This window comes from Asterias rubens, chromosome 6 (genome assembly GCF_902459465.1).
Source record: "Asterias rubens chromosome 6, eAstRub1.3, whole genome shotgun sequence".
NCBI lineage: Eukaryota > Metazoa > Echinodermata > Asteroidea > Forcipulatida > Asteriidae > Asterias > Asterias rubens.
Genome location: NC_047067.1, coordinates 22,159,031 through 22,173,270, shown reverse-complemented (window position 1 = coordinate 22,173,270; position 14,240 = coordinate 22,159,031). Strand labels below are relative to the sequence as shown.

At 41.5% G+C, this 14,240-nt stretch overlaps 1 protein-coding gene across 4 annotated transcripts in view; it reads right to left on the bottom strand.

Annotated features, from left to right (window-relative positions):
• LOC117291177 (helicase with zinc finger domain 2-like) overlaps positions 1-14,240 on the bottom strand; it is a 29,526-nt gene that overhangs the window by 3,196 nt on the left and 12,090 nt on the right. For all 4 annotated transcript variants that reach the window (XM_033772752.1, XM_033772754.1, XM_033772755.1 and 1 more), the window contains 13 exons: positions 13,628-14,000; positions 12,544-12,825; positions 11,975-12,085; positions 11,524-11,599; positions 10,709-10,998; positions 6,306-9,880; positions 5,460-5,554; positions 4,586-4,735; positions 3,848-3,982; positions 2,980-3,272; positions 1,859-2,055; positions 836-938; positions 50-271 (listed from right to left, as the gene is read on the bottom strand). In XM_033772752.1, coding sequence (XP_033628643.1) covers positions 50-271; positions 836-938; positions 1,859-2,055; positions 2,980-3,272; positions 3,848-3,982; positions 4,586-4,735; positions 5,460-5,554; positions 6,306-9,880; positions 10,709-10,998; positions 11,524-11,599; positions 11,975-12,085; positions 12,544-12,825; positions 13,628-14,000 — 5,902 coding nt within the window. The remainder of the gene's footprint in view (positions 1-49; positions 272-835; positions 939-1,858; positions 2,056-2,979; positions 3,273-3,847; positions 3,983-4,585; positions 4,736-5,459; positions 5,555-6,305; positions 9,881-10,708; positions 10,999-11,523; positions 11,600-11,974; positions 12,086-12,543; positions 12,826-13,627; positions 14,001-14,240) is intronic.

Below are 14,240 nucleotides of genomic sequence, written 5' to 3'. Positions count from 1 at the left end.
AAAACCTAAAGTTTGTTTAGGTTAATTCAAGACTAGGCTTATAACCTACCACGTGCTGGACTTCTTGCAGGTTTGCCTTGGACTGTTCACTGCCTTCATCGGTTCGTACGCTCAATGTTTCTTCCAGACCAATGTGATGACAGAATACCATGGGGTTATCCCTACCCCCTGGCCATATCCCGAGAGATTCCCTCCGTTCCGTCACACTGTCTGCCGTCTCTAACTTTCCACTGTAGAACTCTTGCGATGGAAACTCACAGATGGACTCGTGCTAGAATGGGACCATTGAAAAGTTTACTTTGCAAATTAAACTTGAGTAGGATTTGAAACTTTGCATGGTGGAAATACGACGATATAGACAGGTTTGCGTTAACACCATGTAATGATAATCCCTAAATGAGTTGGAATGGTTCTGAAAAGAACCATTGGTTTCAACTCGACATTTCAATCGGTATGCTCTGATCGTTATCTGAATGTGGATAGCTTGGTGATGCAGGAAGGCGGGAAATGGAGCCAAAAAGAAATACCATAACAAATTACTATGTGAGAAGCACTGCAGCTGTTGACAGTTAGAACTATTTTGAAAGAGAATTCCCTTGGAAGTAACATACATTGGGTTGGATAATATTTCGCAAAACAGAAGTATCAAATCTGAGGAACGATTCATGCAGATCTTTAAGGGTTGGTGTTCATTCACGAAATGTGGTCGGTGAAAGCATTTGGATTACTTCAAATGAAAATGTAGTAACTTTTATCTTGGATAACTGAAACTTAAAAACATAGTTTTTTGAACCAGTAACAAACTAACAAGTTGGTGTTTGTGATGTCAACTTACCATACGGTACTGAATAGTCAGCATTTGAGCCAAGTCTTGATACTTCTCCAACAATGATATCCCCATGCCGAGTTGAACGGCTGTGCGCTCCTGGATGATTGGTCTAAATACCAAGAAACAAAAAAAATACCTTCATAAGTATGATAAATGAAATTGATACCAAGCAAAACAGCTGGCTAAGGAATGCACATCTCTTCCATGAGAAAAAAAAACAGCCAAACTTGAAAAGTTACATTTTTAGAAAAGCAAGAACAGGGATAAGCTGATTTGCCAAAAACAAGGAGGCCGATATAGGTGTTATAATCACTTGAAACTAGTAAACTTTGAAATGGGAAAAATGCCCTAAATTTACCCAGAAATTATCTTTTATAAGAAACCAAAATTGCTTAGTTTAGGCCCGGTCACGCAGGCCCCGATAACAAGAACGTAAACGGAAACGATAAAACCTCGATTGATTGAATAAGCGTGTGCGTATTCTGCGTGGAGCAGTTCAACCAATCGAGGCGTGCATTTTTATCGTTCTCGTTTTCCTTCACAATATCGGGGGCCTGTGTGACCGGGCCTTAAGGCTGTTTTGCCCCCAAGTAGTAGCTATGTTTTGGGGGGGGAGTACACCTTTAAAGGGAAGGTACACGTTTGGTAATTACTCAAAACAAATATGAACTTAAAAACTTACTTAGTAACAAGCATTTGAGAGCTGTTGATAGTATAAAACATTGTGAGAAACAGCTCCCTCTGAAGTAGCATAGATTTTGAAATAGAGGTAATTTATCACTAAAATAATAAAAGACTTCAAGCTAGAAGTCTTTTATTCCGATCTGAAAGCACACAAATTCGTCCAACAAGGGTGTTTTTACCGTCATCATTTTCTCCCAACTCCCATGACAATTGAGCCCAAATTTTCACCGGCTTGTTATTTTATACATGTTGAGACACACCAAGTGAGAACACTGGTCTTTGACAACTACCAATAGTGTACCTTCCCTTTAACTGTTATTTTTTGAAAGTTAAAACAAATCTTACCTGAGTTGTTTATGATCACCAATCAGAACGATCTGGAGTGGATTGGTGCTCACTAGTGGTATCAATGTTTCTGGTTCATTACACATACCAGCCTCGTCCACAATGCACTGGATCGCATTGACAAACTTCTCGATTCTTTTACTCCCTGCCTCGTTGCATGTACACAAAACCACCTTGTACTTCGGTAGCTCCTCCTCCTGTATCACAACAGAACCCAAAAAAAAAACATAAAACGATTGAAATTGTTCTAAAATATATAAATAAATATCAAATTATTATTATTATTTTTTTTTTGCCTGAGACCTGACACACAAGGCCTGAAGGCCACTTCAAGGTGTGGGCTACGATTATATTTTCCAGAGGCCGTTGCCACCTACTCCTAGGGCTGAAACAGGGTTACCCCTTTCACAGTCCATACGAATGTAGGCTTGGGTATCATCAATTCGAAGCCTGGCCGGTAGAGCAGAAAGCACTACCTCCCCAATTTGATGTAGCAAGTGTCACAACCGGGATCCGAACCCACACCCTGCCGATCAAACACCAGAGCTTGAATCCGGTGCTCTTCACCGCTCGGCCATGACACTGCCACTGCCACGCAAATGAACGTTAAAGGCACTGAACATGATTGGTAAACATAATTGCATAAAGCAATAAATCTCAGAAAACTTTGGCTCAATTGGTCATCTTAGTTGCAAGAAAATAAGGAAAAAGAAGAAAACCCTTGTTGCACAACTTTATGTGCTTTCAGATGCCTGAGAAAGGCTTCAGGCCTGAAGTCTTGCTCAGGTTCAAATAATTCAGTAAGAAGTTAACTCTTTCTCAAAAACTTTGTTACTTCAGAGGGAGTTGTTTCTCTCAATGTTTAATACTAACAACAGCTATCCGTTGCTGGTTACCAAGAAAGATTTTATGCTAATATATATATTTTGAGTAATTACTAAACACATCTAGTGCCTTTAAAATAATATAATGCTATATATTTTTAATTTTAGTTTAGTTTTATTAGACTTTACTGGCATAAAAATACAAATACACAAAATAGCAAAAAATTCCAAGCCAGTGAGTGGCGAGGAGGAACAGGTGACCAGCACCTCTACACAGCCTTCCTGCCACAAACTTACCTCTGCCTTTCTGATCAGTCTGCTATACTCATCTAGATCTTCAAAGGTTATGCTGTAATCCGGCGACTGGAATTGTCGGTACATGCTGTTGATGTATTGACTGAATGAATTAGCCTTCCTTCTAATGAGGTGATGTAGAGCAATCTGCTGAAGCCTCGGATCCATCTTGACTTCTTGGGAACTACTCCCAGGACCATCAGTGGTGCCTCGTTGGTCTGGAATCGGAAAGTCGAACTCTTCGATTCTTCGGTTGCATACTCGGATGACCGACACACCAAGTCTGATTAAGTAGTCTGTAATAATGGTAGTATGAAAAGAGAGCAAAGCGTTAAGTTGCAATGGACGCCATGTTTACGGGCAAATTGAGTTTTGGCTTGCAGGTGCGTCAAGCGCTCAGTTTATTAGCGCAACCACGCTATTAACTAACCAATCAGGCAACGAGTTTTGTGAAATGTGCGCGTGCTGCACGCTGTTCTCGCGCAAAACGCAGCGCTGTGTGTTCCAAATTGCCCGTAAAGACGGCCTATTTACTTCATGTGGGAACTATCTATTGGTAATCAAACTATAAATTGTCAGTGAATACTCCTTCTTAGTAAACAACAGAATGAGGGCCCAATTTCATAGAGCTGCTAAGGCAGAAAACATTACTGAATTTTTTTTTTTCTAAGCAGAAATAAATAGGACGCCAGTCACAAATTGTACATTTGACATGGTTGTTTGCCTGGTAACCTTATTCTGGTAAGCATAATTTTGTTGTGCTTAGCTGTGTCTTGGCCCCTGGTTGTGGACGGTGTCACAAAAAGTTAAGAATGGTTTTGGAGTTTAAATATTCAAAGATTTGTCCGTGGAAGAATCCCACTAAACTCACGTGCAACAACATCCACCGACTTGTTGGATGGTCCACAGTAGAGAACCTGTGGAGGTCGTCCTGAATCTTGCAATGTCTTGTTGACTTCGGTGAAGAAATGCGCAAGATGGGCACCAGTGACTGTCTTCCCGGTTCCTGATTAAGAAGATGCACATGATACAATTGCGTTAAGGTTGGATATGATATTAAAGGCAGTAGACTCTATTCGTAATTACTCAAATAACTGTTGGCATAAAAACTTATTTGGTAACAAGCAATGGAGAGATGTTGATAAAATAAAGAATTAACAGTAAACAAATTAACGAGCTCTGAAAAGTTTAGTCTTCAACATTTTTTTTAATTTCATCACTGAGTCAGACTGGCGGATTTCTGGAGGAAGTTTGTTCCATAGGTGAGGGTTGCACCAAAGGCCCCCTGACCAACCCCATTTCTTACAGATGGTGGGAATAAGTGTCGTTGTGTAAGTGCTGTTCACACGACAGAAATTTAACTGGGGTCCCTTGTTGAATTTTAGCATGGTTGTAATTAGACAAGATTTTGCAAGAGAACTTGGACAGTAGAAATAGTTGTTCTTCTTTCACACGAGGTACATTTTGTAAAATTTTACAACCATGCTACAATTAATAGCAAGGGACCCTTGCTAAATTGCTCTTGTGTGAAAGGGGCTTTATACGGCTTAAGGAATGGGCTGTTGCAATGATAAACGGAGAGTAGATTGTTATTAAACGTGTTTCCTACCAGGTGGTCCTTGGATGATGGTAAACTCTTGTTGCAGAGCTAGTCTTAGAGCATCCTTCTGGGAGTCATTCGGGTGAGGAAACGGAGAGTCTGTGATGTCAAAAGATGTGATTGCTTTCCCAGTTCTAATCAGCCTCCTGAAAACAGAATCTGCAAATTGAGAAAACACACACCAGTATAAAGTCTTTGAAAGTCTTAAATTTGCTGCCATTTTGGTTTGTCTTAAGTCGGAAAGTTGCTTTCTATGTGATTGTAAACCAATAAAGTATTCCACTGTTAATTATTGTTTGTAGTTTAAATGATTTTGAACGCACTAGAGAAAGTAAAATAAAATCTGTCCCAAGCCAATATGGCTCATCAGGCTGGTGTTTACATCCGGTTTCCATGGCATTAAACAACTGAGAATATTTCTATTCCCCCTGGACAGGATGCCAGTCCATCGCAGGTTACTCCCAACCGCTCACCAGTACCCATTTGTAATTCTTGCGGGAGAGAAGCAATTATGATAAATGTCACAACTGGCTAGGGCCGAATTTCATACAGCTGCTAAGCACAAAATTTGCTTAGCGTGAAATTTATGTCAGGATAAGCAAACAACAAGTAACGGAATACAAGGAACAAGAAATATGCAACAAATGGAAATTTGGTTGGTAATCCTGTTTTTTATCAAGGCAAAAATTTCACGCTAAGCAAATTTTTGTGCCTAGCAGCTCTATGAAATTGTGCCCAGGCCAGGATTCGAACCCATTTTCTTTAAAATACCAAACTTGATTCCACTGCCTTAGACCGCTCAGCTGTGAAACCCCATACACAAGAGAAAGTACTAACTTTAATCCAAAAGGCCCTACAACTTGAAATATAAAAGTTTACTGACCGCGCCCCTGTCGGCGTTGCTCGGCGTCATGAAGACAGATTCCGTGAACAAGAGATGTAGCTTGGTCAAGGTTCTCAATGGCTTGCTCAACTCGTCTGTGGGAAAAAAAACCACCAATTAGCGTTTCTTATTTATTAAGTAAAACCTTAAAGAGTGATGTAAAGACCAACTTAGATGCATTTCGTTGTTGAAAAGGCATTTCTATATAATCAAGGCAATGATTGCAAGGTATTAGTTTGTGAAATACCCAATTTGATTTAATTGAAATATCAAATTGAGAGAATTGAAATATCAATTTGCGAGATATCAATGGGGTTCCTTCTAATCCCAATTCAATCATGTTGATGTGAATAAACTATTAATAATTTTCATAAATACCCCAGACAGTTTCGCTATTCCTATTGGTGGGGAGCGCGCCACGTGGGGGTGTTTAAACGGTTGATAATGACCAGCTGGAGCTGTTTATAATCGGTTGTTTTCGGATACGTTTGTGCGGGTTAGCCCACAACCTCGTTCCAAGGGGTGGTCGATCTCACCGTGCTATTTTAGCCACTCATCCTTAAACTGCCGTTTAAAATCTTGCAGGGTCGTGGCCGTGCCATTATCGCACAGCCATGACCCTGCCGGTTTTAAACGACAGTTTAAGAACTCGTCACTACCCTTTTATTCCCTTAGTAAACTTGCGGTTACAACCATATAATAATTCTCTTTGGAGAGAATGATGGCTCTGAAAAGAGCTGGTTTGGTCCTGGCATTTCGAACAGTGTACTCTGCTCGTCTTCAGGAGAAAAAACAGAAAAATGCGGATATGTTTTTTTTCAAAGACTGAAAAGTAGTTACACGTACCGGTCACTCGTTGCCTTGGAGAGCAACTCGATGGTACACCTTGGTCTTTTCTTGGACCTAAGCAAGACCTCAGGAAAGGGAGTTGAGTGTTGATTGATCTTGACTTGAACATTCAGTATCCAATCGTCAGTCCATGGGTCGACGTCTTCCACATCAACAACTGTATGGACAACAAACGTACTTTTGCCCAGGTAAACCTCAGAGAGATTTTTGTTTTCAGTCGGTCCCCTCTTCTTCATATCGAGCCGACGTTGCAAGTTCACCTCAGGAATCAGTGGCAGATTGGTGTAACGTATACACAGATAATCACCACTGCGTATCGACAGATTTCTATCGTTGCAGAAGTTCTTTGTCATCACAAATAACCCTCTGATTTGAGACGGCTCATCTTCCTTCTGGATTCGTTCCCACGTAACATCTACGTACTGAACAACACTACTTCCGCCTTCCTGGACAGCATTGTGTGCTGCGGCCATCTTCAGAATGGGCAACCATATACTCTTGTAAAGTGCGATGTCCTCAGTTATTACGTCAGCCCGGAATTTGGCTACCTCAGAGAAACACTCGATGGCGTTTGCCCGATGCTCTGTGCAGAGGTGAAGCTTCGGCGTAAGAGCAAATAGTTGAATGCTTGGCATGAGTATGCCCCTCTGAGTTATTGCATGGAGCTGTACATTGACGACGTCGCCTCGCTCAAAGGTGCGCATGAAATTGACGGAGAGTGCAGGGCTGGCATCTGCCTTCTCGCAGGTTATCTCCCCAATGGGAAGATTTTGACCCGTATGTCGTCGCATTTGCGTCAATCGTTCCTGAAGCTGTTGCTCGCTTTTTGCAACCAAGACAGCGTTTTTAATAAGATCAGGCCGATCTTCTTGAATTCCTACCAGAATCTGCTGCCACTGAGCATTAGGAACCTTTGCTACCATCTTCTCTTTGTCAAGGTTATACATCACACCATGTGGAATAGGTCGTAGTACGTCAGTGGAACCATGCATCTCAAAAATCCGCTCTTTCCAATTCAGTTCTAATTCCGTCTTGGTGTCATCAATCTCTGGTTTGCTTTTCGGCTTGAGGAGCTTTAGCGCCAATCGTCGTGTCTGCCAAGGAATAAAACGTCTGTAGGGAAACATTAAATCCAATCTCATATCTGAGACGTCGCTGACAAATACTTGGAATGTCTGAGGATCTTTCTCGAGTTTCAAGGCAAAGTTCAAAGCAAGGGTTTCCTTCTCGAAGCGTTTGGAATTGATGGCTTGATTGTTACAATGGTGGCAGATCAGTTCCAGCTCTTCTGCTACGTATGGTGGTTCTATTGGTGCAGCTCCTTGTATGGCATTCTTATTAGTCAACAAGGTGATCAGGATACGATGAACAACCAAGTCAAAGTAGCGTCGGATTGGCGAAGTGAAATGCGTGTAGGTCGGCATACCTAACGAGTAATGCCCTCTCTTGTCATCAGGCAGTTCCCCGGATCTTATGTAACCCGCTGTCTCTTGAACGAGGAAGAAATTGGTTCGGGCCACGGCAAGCTGGGGATGATTCTCATCGCTGCAGATTAGGTCAACGATTTTAGACATCTGAGGTCTGCCTTCACATATGACGAGATCGTGAAGTTTTCTCCACTTCTCCTTGATCATGGTCACATCATTAGCTTCTTCGTTTTGAACAACAACGGGAAGAGTCCTTGAATGTAGATCAACGGAGTTAGGACGGTCTCTACCGTGTTTACTCAACCACTCAGTGACTGCTTCTTCACTCGGAGGGAGCTGTCTTCGTAATGGAGCACAATCTTGGTCGGTGGTGGCCACAAAGCGTGCGATTGTTTCGTTGGCTAGGAGCATCATTTCTTCTACCATGGAATGGGACAGAGGATGCAACAGTTCTTCTTCCTCGGAGTCGTGAGAGAAAGCGTAACTTCCAATTCCTAGACGAGCTCGACGTCTCTCTTGAGCCAATTTACTCAAGATCAAAATTTTTTCTTGGATAGTGTTGTGATTTTCCTCTGGACTATTCCTCTTGATGACTTCCTCAGCGTCTTCGTAGGTCATCTGGATTCTGGACTGAATAACTGACCGAACAATATTGACCTCGCCAACAACAGCTCCGCTCTTGTCGAGAGTGACAAACACAGAGATGGTCAACCTGTCTACTCCGGGGAGCAAACTGCAAAACCTGTTGCTTAGCTGAGGGGGCAGCATGTTGATTGGGTCACCTAAAGACGAGTAGAAGGAGGTTGCTCTACTCTTGGCTTCTTTGTCTACCAAGCTGTCTTTAGACACGAAGAAGGAAACATCGGCGATGTGTATTCCGACTTGGTAATTCCCGTCAACCATGTGAACAGTAAGGGCATCATCAAGATCACGACAGCCTGGAGGGTCGATGGTGAAGGCAGCTAGGGGTCTTGCATCAAATCGTCTGTTAATCTCCACATCTGGTATTGCCCACTCATTCGGGAACGTCGACTGTAGTTCCTCAAGAGTGGAAGGTTTCCAGTTATCCTTCACACCATGCAGTAACTTCAGAATACGGAGACCTGTCTCTTTGTCATCGCCCTGTAGGAGTTCTTCTGTAACTACGCCAACTGGGAATGGAGCATTAGCCAACCATTTAACATACTCGACGATAAACAGCTTGTGTGGTCGATCCCTCCTAGACACCGTCACATTCATTTCAACTTGCAAGTCATGAGTTTCTCTGTTGTGACGGTAGATGGTAACAAACACAAAGTCCGGAGATGGCCCAGTGTTCTTTTTGTTTAAGTCATTGTCTTCCGACATAATGAAGAACTTGGGCAATGTGCGGTCGATCGGGACCATCCGATTGGATTTATGCTCGTCCAGTTTACAAACTGCTCTCATCATAACGGAGGATTTCGGAGCCCTCTTCAAGATACAAATGACCTGCCCGTACAACTTCTTCTTTTCATCGTCAGGAACCGATAGGTTATCTGGATCTTCAAGTACTTCCACAATCACCTCATCCATGTTTAAGGCCCTTCCCCGCCTCCTCTTGCTGGTGATGGATATCTTCCCGGATGAATCTTCATCGAGTGGAATGGCGTAGGAGAGTCCCGTCTGCTCACAGCGGAAGGAGCACGTCTTGAACCTGTCTGGATGTTCCTTGACCTGATTCAATGCTGTCTGACGGGCTTTCTCGTCATGCATATCATTCCTCAAGACACCATCATCTTCTTCGGACGTGTCTTTGTTATCAAACGCAAGCACTATGCGGTCGTTTTCCTCTACCATTCGGAATTTGGGAGCTTTTCTCCTTCTGAGCCCATTTGGACGAATATCACCGTCTTCTACTTTCTCTGAATCAGCGCCGGCATTCTGCTCTTCATCAACGATCTGTTTGTAAAGCTCCTTAAGGATTCCATCCGGTAAAACCTTGTCGTCCTCAGTTGTCCAGAAATCATCCTCAATTTGGTAAGTTTTCTTTTTGATGGGAAGGTCGTCGCCCATAGATGAAGATTTGCCTTTGGATTTCTTGCCGGGCTGAAAGACGGGGGCGTCTGGGTTCAGCTGTTGCTTGGCTGCTTCCAACTCTTGTCGAATTCCTTCCACCGTTGTTCCCTGAGGGTTAAAACAAACAAACAAACAAACACAATTAGAGGTTGTTTTTTTGTGTGATTTACGTTGTAGAATGAGTTGGTAAGTTCCTGTGTAGACTGCTCTATTACTAGCTCGTTAATTATACCATTAGAATTACCAACTGTCTTTAATTGTAAATGAATAACTAGAAAATGAAAAACAGACAAGAATTAAATAGAGTAACTTTCGATAAGTAACTGATAACCTTGTCATGGTCAATAGACTGATCCACTAAGCTCCGCCCCCTTAAGTATTTACCAAACACAACGCAACAAAGGTCCGACAAATAAGGTCCGACATGCGTGCGCGTATCTTGGCACCCGCGGCAGAGTTGTGCAGTTAGGCATTGGAGAGCCCCACGTGTTCTTGCTCACATGTGCGTCGTGGGCGGAGCCTACTGGATCGGTCTTTTCAGTGATGCCCCAGACACAAAGGTACTCCTTAAAACCTACCACATCTAGGAAGGAGAGGGTTGTATCAGCGACTGGAAAGTTGGTAACTGTGTGACAAACCCATTTTATAAGAACTGCCATACAGGTGAGTTTTCACCTTTTGAGGGCTTTATTCTTCAAACAATAAACCAAACTGATAAGCAAGAAACCAAGGGGCCCTGATGGGAGGGGAGGAGCAGGCCCGAACTGTGAGCTTTGGGAGGGCAAGGCGTTGGTCAGAATCGCGCTGCGTTTATTTCTTTTTATTGTTCTTCCTGGCACTTTAAACGTCCCCTAAAAGCACATTATTTCAGTCTTCTCGCCTAACGTGGCCATTTTAAAGTCAATGGGAAACTTTTGAAAGAAGTTACCAACTTACTATTGGGAACAGAGTCCCCTTCTCCTCACATTTCTCCAAGTATTTCCTCCACGTCTGGGAGCATTCACCCTCTGAGCACAGGGCAGTTGGATCCCCAACGACCATGACGAGGGACTGTGCTCGGGTCATGGCCGTGTTCAGAAGCCTGTGGTCAGACAGGAACCCATAGTCGTAGATCTCATCGGGACGAGTCGCTGGACTGATACTTGATACGTAGGTTGTCATCTGGGCCTTGTTTAGCGTGCTGCGTGTACGTACTGTGCTGATTACCAACACACGGAACTGCCTCCCTGTTGAGTTGTAACAAATGATTAACATGTAGGGCCTATGCAGAAAACAGAGTTTTTTAACTACCGAAAAACAAAAACAAAAAAGGAAAAATATCTAGCAACAACCGCTCCTTTCTTAGAAAGAAGACAGTGTACTGGTCCCCTTCTGGTCAAAACAAATTGTCCTATAACTGCATTTTATAAGATCAATAGATATTTCTAAGGATAGCTTGAAGCTACTTTAATAAAAGAAGGTGTTATGCTACAGAGATCATTATTGTAAGTAGCTTCACTAAAGTTCTCTCAAAAATGAATTTTAGCAATAATAATAATTGTGGCTTCTTATATAGCGCACATGTCCGTCACTCAGTGACGCTCCTGGCGCTGTACTCAGTGACACTCCTGGCGCTGTACTCAGTGACACTCCTGGCGATGTAACATACAGAATTTCCTGCAAGATGTGAGTCTATGTTTTGAATTATGAGACCTATGTTTTAAAGACGCTGTGGCGCAATTTGTTGAAATAACATATACACAAAACTGTACCTTGCACATTTTCGACTACTCCTACGTCGATGTGTGGAAGGCGAGCTTTTCGAAGCTCTTGGCGAATCAGGTTTACCTAATGCATAGAAAAATTCATTATTTTAGAGATATTCAGCTATCTGCAACCAACTTCATATAGCTCTGCTTCCCGCAGAATTCTGCGCTTACTGCCCAACAAATTATGTGCTTTACAGGGTGTCATAAGAACGGAATTGCGCAGTAAGAAGTTTTATGAAATTGGGCCTTGATCAATGTTTTGTTGATCGACAGATGAACTTGCTGGTCAATTATCCGTTTTGACGACTGTCCAAGTAGAGCCTTTTTTTTACCTTAATTCCTATGTGAATATGAGACAAAGTTCCCAGTTCACTTTTGCTAATATCTTTGCACTTAAAAATAATGTTTTACAACAAAAACAAATATTATAACATTATTTTTTTGTTTAACATACCTGCATCTTGTAGGGAGTCACAATGGAGATACTATTCTTGTCAATTGCCCCCCACTTTTCCACTGGCCAGTTGTTGTGTAGGAATTGAACGTTGACCACTAGCTGGTCCACCTGAAAAATCAACGCACATTGACATTTAGATTTAAGATAAATATTTTATTATCAGTAATGCTTAGGGTCAAGGATAAGTGGATTGTAATTAAATTCAGTTATTTTTTTATTTTACTCTTTAATGTTATTTTGATTTTCCTTTCTATTTCAGCTGATGTTAAGCTCGCCTCCTGTTTGCCAATGTTTTGTTCGCAAACCACTGAAACATACACGAATGGGCGAATGGCCTATAGGCGCACAGTTTCATTGTGTATACAAAGTGAATTTACGGAAGTCTTTATTCTGTATGAAAGGTAAGCTTCAAAATTTTGATGGAATAAGAATTTTGAAAAGTAAAAGATTTAAAATGTAAGACAACACATTTTGCGCGGTAAATAAAGCTGTTATCTTGCACGTGTCTGCAATGCAATAGCGTTTGCATCAATTTTTTCACGCGGATTTCCGTGTTACAAATTTACCTCGTGTTGATTAATATACGAAGCTCCCATTGGTTGATCTTGACCCTTGACCGTACAGAACAACAAAGGATGTTTGAATCCCGGAAACGGTTCGTGTTTAATCACCGCAGTCATCGTCTTTTCAGCCGACCTTCCGAGGTAGAATGCTCGGGAAATGAAGTTCAAGATGTCCTGGTTTGTCCGGTAGTTGGAATGGAGAAGTATTCTGCCCACTTTCATGTAGAACAGACGCTCGAGGAGCGACATGTTGAACTTAGCTTGGCGAGCTCGGCGTGAAAATACCTACAAAACAAAATAGCAGCATGAAACAATTACATGTTAAGGTTTAGGTTTTAGGAAATTAAGCTTGAGCACTGCAGTTGTAATTACTCCAATACAGGCATGCAACTGTAACTTCACCAAAAAAAAAGAGGTAATTACAAAATTTCAATGGTTTGTATGGTATTTTTTTTTATTCTGAATGGTAAAACTGAGATTTAAAGGCAGTGGACACTATTGGTAATTACTCAAAATAATTATCAGCATAAAACCTCACTTGGTAATGAGTAATGGGGAGAGGTTGATAGTATAAAACATTGTGAGAGACGGCTCCCTCTGAAGTGACGTAGTTATCGAGAAAGAAGTAATTTTCCACGAATTTGATTTCGAGACCTCAAGTTTAGAATTTGAGGTCTCGAAATCAAGCATCTGCAAGCACACAGCTATGTGTGACAAGGTGTTTTTTCTTTCATAGTTATCTCGCAACTCCGATAACCAATCAAGCTCAAATTTTCACAAGTTTGTTATTTTATGCATATGTTGAGATACACCGAGTGAGAAGACTGGTCTTTGACAATTACCAATAGTGTCCACTGTCTTAAAAAAAAAAAAAAAAAAAAATCACCTGATCCAAGGAAAAGTTGCATGCCTGCCAATACCGTTTTGATTGTACTGATTATTAAAATTACCTCTTTCTTCAGTGTCAAATTTTTATAAACCTATTGTAACGCTCAAAAAGTCACTGGTTAAAAGTTGACGTTGATCACTCGGCATACTTGATTACTCATTTGAGTTATATAAATCTGTTAATTTAATTGAAACTCGCCTTTTGACTCATCTGCACATGGTCCCCAGCGAGAACCACGCACGTATCTTTTGTAGCCAAGGTCAAAGGTTGAAGTGTTTCAGTCTCCAATGCGTGTCCAGCTTCGTCAATCAAGATATGGGTGAAGTGTCCCTTTAACTTAGCGGGTGACAGCTTGTGCGACGTTGTGATGGTTGTGATGACAATACTGCTCGCTTTGATCTCATTGGCTGTTAGATTTCGAATCGCTCCATCTGTCATGAAAGCGTACGTCCGTGCTGTCTCTGGTATTGCTTTGATTTCTCGGTATTTTGCGTAGACACGGGCCATCTTGACAAGGCCATTACTCCTTACAAACTCATCAAAGTGTTGAGTGATGTACAAATCTGCGGCACTTTAACGACAAAGAAAGGTTTTTTTGTGTTACAAGACGAAGTGATGAAAATACTGCTCAATTCTTATATTGGCTTAATCTAAATTGCATTTAGTATTTAAAGATATTGCTTCAAAACAAAATAAATAGACTTGAAACTGCTCAGAATAGAAACTTGGATAAAATGTTTAAAATATTAATTGGCATTTTTGTTTGTTCGGAGGTGTACAGAATTCTAAAATATAATTTACTGATTTCAAA